The sequence below is a fragment of the Triticum dicoccoides genome, chromosome 5B, assembly GCF_002162155.2.
Source record: "Triticum dicoccoides isolate Atlit2015 ecotype Zavitan chromosome 5B, WEW_v2.0, whole genome shotgun sequence".
Classification (NCBI taxonomy): domain Eukaryota; kingdom Viridiplantae; phylum Streptophyta; class Magnoliopsida; order Poales; family Poaceae; genus Triticum; species Triticum dicoccoides.
This window is the reverse complement of record NC_041389.1, coordinates 304,797,530-304,803,781: the sequence shown is the minus strand read 5'-3', so window position 1 is coordinate 304,803,781 and position 6,252 is coordinate 304,797,530. Positions and strand designations below refer to the sequence as shown.

General features: G+C 46.9%; 1 protein-coding gene across 1 annotated transcript in view; it reads left to right on the top strand.

Moving 5' to 3' along the window:
- Positions 1-4,679: 4,679 nt before the first annotated feature.
- The window catches only part of LOC119308587 (protein unc-50 homolog), a 5,472-nt gene continuing 3,899 nt past the window's right edge, over positions 4,680-6,252 (top strand). Inside the window, exon 1 of the mRNA XM_037584716.1 lies at positions 4,680-4,906. Coding sequence (XP_037440613.1) covers positions 4,820-4,906 — 87 coding nt within the window. The 5' untranslated portion in view covers positions 4,680-4,819. The remainder of the gene's footprint in view (positions 4,907-6,252) is intronic.

Here is a 6,252-nt window from a genome sequence, read left to right as displayed (position 1 = left end):
TGCTTCGGCTTTCGGTCTACGAGGGTACGTGGACACACTCTCCCCTCTCATTGCTATGCATCACCATGGTCTTGCGTGTGCGTAGGAAATTTTTGAAATTACTACATTCGCCAACAACTTCATTATCCCCGGTGCCGATAGTGCTATCCTTTGCCCGACGCGATCGTGGGCGGCGCCGCTGACGCCGGCGCTTTGGTGGTTCGTCAACGGGCTTATCCTTGCCTGGATCTTGAACGCCATCGTCGTCCTTTTCCTCAAGAGTGTCCACCATGTATACATCGTAGGTAGAAATGGTCGTCCAACGCTCTATAATATGCGGGTTTTGGCTTTGCTCGACATCAACATCATCGTCCATACCATCGATGTCTTCGGAGGCGTAGTCTAGAATGTCGGTTAAATCCTCGACAATGGCTATTAAGTGGGTGGTGGGTGGGGTGAAATTTCCCCGACCTCAGTCCCCAACCTGTGCTGGGTGTAGTTCGTAGGCGAAGCTTCCGCAATGGCGAGAGATTGCATTAAGCCTAGCGCTTCATCTAAAAGCGAAAGCCGGACGAGAGTCTCAGATCTGCGGGGCCAGACACTTGATTGAGTCCGAGGGATGCAGACCTCAACAATTTGGAGTTATCCTCCAGAGGCGAGTCCGACTCCCCAATGACTGGGAGAGTCCCGTGTGATTCCGTGTTTACTAACGGCGCGATCACATCTGGGTCTCTGGCTGAGAGTTCCATGGTAGGAGAGAGTCCGGCGGGGTCGATCCTCCCGTCGTCGAAAAACGTGATCTACCCCAGATCTAATGCCGAGGCAGGTGTGAGCATTGGCCCCTGGACGGGATCTGATAGCGGATCCAAAGGGCCCTCTTTATGAGGATGGGGAGAGGCAGTCGGGGCCGCGAATCCCTTGAAGATTAGATCCCCTCGGATATCAGTGACACAGTTCAATTTCCCAAACCTGATATGGTGACCAGGGTTGTAGATGCTGACCTGCTCAAGGTGGACGGTTAAGTCGGCACGTAGGACGAAGCCGCCGAACACAAAGACCTATCCGGGAAGAAAAGTCTCCCTGGACACAATATCATTGTTGATGAAGAGGCGCGCCATCAATCCTTCTGTTGACAACACAACGGAGCTCTCAATGAAAGCACCAATGTCGATGTCAAAACCGGCAGATCTCGGGTATGGGGGCCCAAGTTGTATGTGTGAGGATCAATGGTAACAATGGACAAAGGGACATGATGTTTACCCAGGTTCGGGCCCTCTTAAAGGAGGTAAAACCCTACATCCTGCTTGATTGTATTCGATGAGCATATGGGTTACAGGAGTTGATCTACCTTGAGATCATAATGGCTAAACCCTAGATCGTCTAGCCTATGAATGTTATGATCCTGTCTCCGGTCTAAGCCCTCCGGTTTATATAGATACCGGAGGGGCCTAGGGTTGTACAGAGTCAGTTTACAGAGAAAGCAAACAATATATCCAGACACTTAATCTTGTCGTTCACGCATACAGGAGTCCTAACCGGACATAGGAGGTGGCCTTCTTCCTTCATCTTGACAGCCCATCAGTCCGACCCATATTGAATAGACCGGACGCCCGAGGACCCCTTAGTCCAGGAGGTGCAGCAGCCGAGCGGAGCGCCGGGCGCGGCATGGGACGGTGGTCTACAACATTGGACATGGAAGGGAACAGAGAGAGGGGGGATTTTGATGCCCGCTCACATCATGGAAGGGAAGCCCGCATGGGGAGGCGCGGGGTGCGGGGATGGCGTCGGAGTCGTCGGTGAAGTGGAGGCGACCGATGGAGAGGAGGATGGCGGATCCGGCGACGGGGATGAGACGACAAGGTCGGGGCCGGGCCGGTGATGGAGAGGACGACGACGATGGGTCGCGGGGGACGGGCGGTGCGGTCGGCGCGTCGAGCCCCTATCCAGATCTGGATCGGGGGAAGGGGGAGAGAGACGTGGGGTGGGGAATGGGGTGCTGGTGGGTTAAGGTTTCGGCATCAGGGGGTTAACGGAGTGGGGATGGGTCGGCCTGGCATGTGGCTGGGCCGAGGCCCGGTGGGAGGGGGGTCTTTTGGCATTTTATTTATTTTGTTTTATTTTTACTTTTTCTTTTCTGTTTTCTTTTATTTCTTAATAGTTTACAGTTTTACAAAAAGAAAAACCATAACTAAAATAGAGTTACAGTTCCAACTACTGCCACAAAAAGTTTTACCCCTGAACAAAATAGTTTAGTATTTTATAAAATCCAGAAGACATTTATTTAATTTTTTTACCTACTGTTTTAATTACTTAAGTACATTTAAACCTTTTATAAAAATGTGGTTTCTCCATCATAATTACCTATGCATTATTTGGCACAACCCGAACAATTTAGTTTTAATATTTGAAACCTTTTGTTGTTAGCCTTTGTTTTAAATTTGAATTTGAATCGGTTTCGGATCAACGCGAGTTTAATTACAGTAACCGAGGTGACGTGACATTATTAGCAGAGGTTCCTTGTAGCTTAATTATCCGGGCGTTACAATAGTAGTAAAATAAAAAAAACTGGATTCTTTTTATGGTAAACTTTGACAAAAAAAATTGTGTGCTCGACAAATTTCAGCAAGAAATGACATTTATGGAAGTCATGGCAAAAAAAACCAGCACTTCAAAATGCTTTAAAAAACAACATTTTTGGAGCATTGATTTTTTCCACAACTTTCATGATGAATTTTTGCAAGCACACGAAAAATTTGTCAAGGTTTACCACAAAAAGATTTTAATTTTTTTTATAATATTTTCTGATTTTATTGTTCATCAGAGAGCATTTGAGCTCGGGAGCAGATACTCCACATCCAAAGAGCATCAGCTTTATGGGTCTCCCTTGTGGGTAATGTAGGTTCCGTCAGGCATCCCGAATTTCACATGAAGGATACATTATGCTAAAATGTCACTTTTTATGTTCATTTGTAATGTCTCGCTTCATCTTAAATATTGAGAATATGTAGAAAACATGGCGATTCATGTTGCAGAAGAATTAGCAGTAATCAAGAAACCACTTGCCCGTTGAGCAAAATCACGTCATGGGACTGTTTCATGTTTCAATCATAGTTGTCTCATGATCATGTTGTTAGAGTTATAGCCTTAGGTATTTTTTTTTCACCTGCAACTTGTGCTCTTCCGATCCAATCTTGCGCACAGCCGTGCTTTATTTGTTGGTCGTTATTGTCTTCCTCTCTCGCGACAGTCAGCGGCTTTCTTCCTTCCACCCCAGCTTGTGCCTTCTTTCTTCACGACCAGAACCCACATCATCTTCCCCAGATTGGATGAGCCCGCACTGATCCACGGGAGAGGCGGCTACCATGGGGGACGCGACAAAGAAAGGGAGCCCGTTGTCGCCGTTGAGCGCGGGTGTCCTCCACATGGGGGCGAAGGGTGGTCGGAAGTTGCCATCGTCGTCGGGGGCCTGGCTCCAACTGTGCCAGATCGGGGAGGGCGAAGAGGAGTAGCTGTTTAGGTCGAGAATGGGAGGATTTGTGAGGGAAAGGGGAGATAGAAGGGGGTGCCCTGTGCAGTGGTGCTCCACATCGGGAGGGCGGTCTTTGGAAGTCGGCGTGGTGGGAAGGAGGGATTGACCCATACGGTGATGTGTGGGGATAAGAAAAAAACTGTTGGGGAGGGAAGAAGGTTCGTGGTGGGAGGAAAACTCGATAGGAGGGTGAACTCATATGGGAAGGGGACGAAACAAAAAATAACGACTTACACACACCAAATCTCCTTTAATAACAGAAATATATAGAGGAAATTGTACTATGAATTTTAGGAGGCTATATCTTGACTCTTATCCCATTCAATAAAAAAACCAAGCGGATTACTCACACATCATAATTGAATCACAAATAAAAAAACAAGTAAAAACATTATAGATTACTCATACATCATAATTTCATAGATAGCAGATACACAAGCTATGTCTCGTGTTGCGACCGCGTGTGCTCCTTCGTCCTATGCTATCTCACGACCATGTGATTAGGGTTTCTCGCCTCCTACCATCGCCGCTGCAGGTATGCCTCGTCTCCTGTGGTTTAGGCCATGGAGACACGGTGGACCTTGGCTTTTGCTGGCAGGAGGACGCTTGCTCAGTTTTTACGTGTCTTATTTTGTGTCTTCTTAGGGTTTGTATTCTTCTTAGGAAGGCGTGGCCACGATGACTACCTAAAAATGAATTAAGGTTCTCCTCACTCAGCCCTGTCTTGGTGATGCGTCTAGCGTCCTCGGAGGGCGTGTGAAAGTGTATCTCTGGTAGATTCCGCAGGGTTCATTGGCGCTTGTCCTCAATGGAACTACTTGGATTCTATCTTCTTTCGTTTGCGTTGGTATGTCTACATGTTGGACACTTCAGATCTTTGCTTCACCCATTAACAACAGATACTATTCTAGTGCGCGGGTCCTGTGAGGCCTTAGCACGATGACTTCTCAACTGTCTACTACAATAAAATTTGTCCGAGTTCGGTAAGGGAGGGCGATGATGACAACGTGCTTTTCGGCTTGCTTCGGTGCTTGTAGTCGTCGCTAAGTGGTCGACGATCCTGGATGTACTTTTCACTACTTCTGCTGTTTTTAGATAGGAAAAACCTCAGTTGTTAGCTTTGAGCTCCCGAGAAAAAAAAGGAGAAAACAAAAACACTGACAGACACGAACGACTTAGGGAAAGCCAGATCTCGCGTGCCCCGCGGCTGTGACAGCCACCACCACCACCACCAGAAGAGTAAGCAGGCAGCAGCAGCGGCAGCAGATCGCGAGAGCGGAGGGGCAGCAGAAGGAAGGAGAGGGGAGAACGATGTTGCCCACGACGGCGTCCAAGGGCCGGGGGGCCGCCCGCTCCGCCCCGCCGCTCTTCGGCCCGTATCTCCGCCGTATCGTCAAGGTTGGTGTTGGTCTCCTCCTCCTCCTCGGAATCCACATTCACTCGTCCGGATCTCTTGGCCATGCATATGGCGCTGATATGGCGTACGGGTTTGCAAGGCTGCGTGGTGCTTCAGCTGCTGCGATTTGCTGGGCTGGTGCCACGAAAATCTCGAATCTCGTTAGGGTTTCATATGTCGCGGAAATGCGGGTTTGTCCAAGGTAGGATGAAGGTTTGTTCATAGGAGGGATCTTAGTACGTTTGGTTCAATTTCTGCTTCCTGGGGGCGTTTGTGGAGTGGATTCCCCACACCCTCAGCGTAGCATCTATGAGAGGCTAAGGGGAGGTGAGGTCAGTGGGTGAGTTCGAGGATGCATAGTTCAATCCACTTTCAGGCCATCTGGTTGAGTTTGCATTACTCTGCACCAATGAGCTGGGAGCTGATTTAGTTGTTTGATGTTATTGAATCTACCTGATCCTTGATGCATCAATCAATGGGTTTAGGAATGGGTGTCACCTTGGATTCAAGACTGTCTAATTTGGCCTTAAAGGGTAGGTTCTTGTGCTTTGTTCTTGATCTGGGATATTGGTCTATTTTGATTGATTATTAGGATTTTCAGCTATCTTGTGTGACTTTGGGAACTGAGTAGAATTACTTCACCTGAGCTGTACATTTATATGCACTGCAGAGTTGTCAAGATTTTTGCTCATATCTGTTGTTTCCTCTTCATATTAAAACTGGGGTTCAATTGTTACAACAAGAGGTTTCTTAAAACCTTCCTACACATACAGGGAATTAAGATAAACAACCTTGTCAAAGAAAAAGAAAAAGAAAACACTTTGAAATCTGAACATTATATGTAGATTGTTGTAGAATTGAGTCCGTCTTGATGCTTGGATTTTGAAGGCGTGTTCTAGCACAGATTGTGGGCATCCACTGTGATTAGAACAGTTACATTGCTTCATTGCAATAGTACGAGGGACACACTTTTGGTTCATTGTTCTGTCGTATTCATTGTTTCCTTTACTTTTGGTTCTGTAATTCAGTTTGTTACTTTGTCACAACTATTAGAATTTTCTTCCTAGAGTAGCACCTCTGGCAAGAAAATGTTCAGTATGCAGCCTAAAGATAGCACAGGCACTTTAGATGATTCTACCTGTTCACTAAATAGGCCCCTGCATTCAAAATATGAGGCAGAAGTCTTTAAGTTTGTTTCAAATATGAGATATATATGCAAAGGTCATGAACTTCTCACTCTTTTGCCATCAATTTATCTTCCTCCATCCCTTTATCACTTATGGGCGAACATTGACATTAAGTCACTTATCCTCTCTCTTATTCCAAATACCCCCAAGACATACCATGG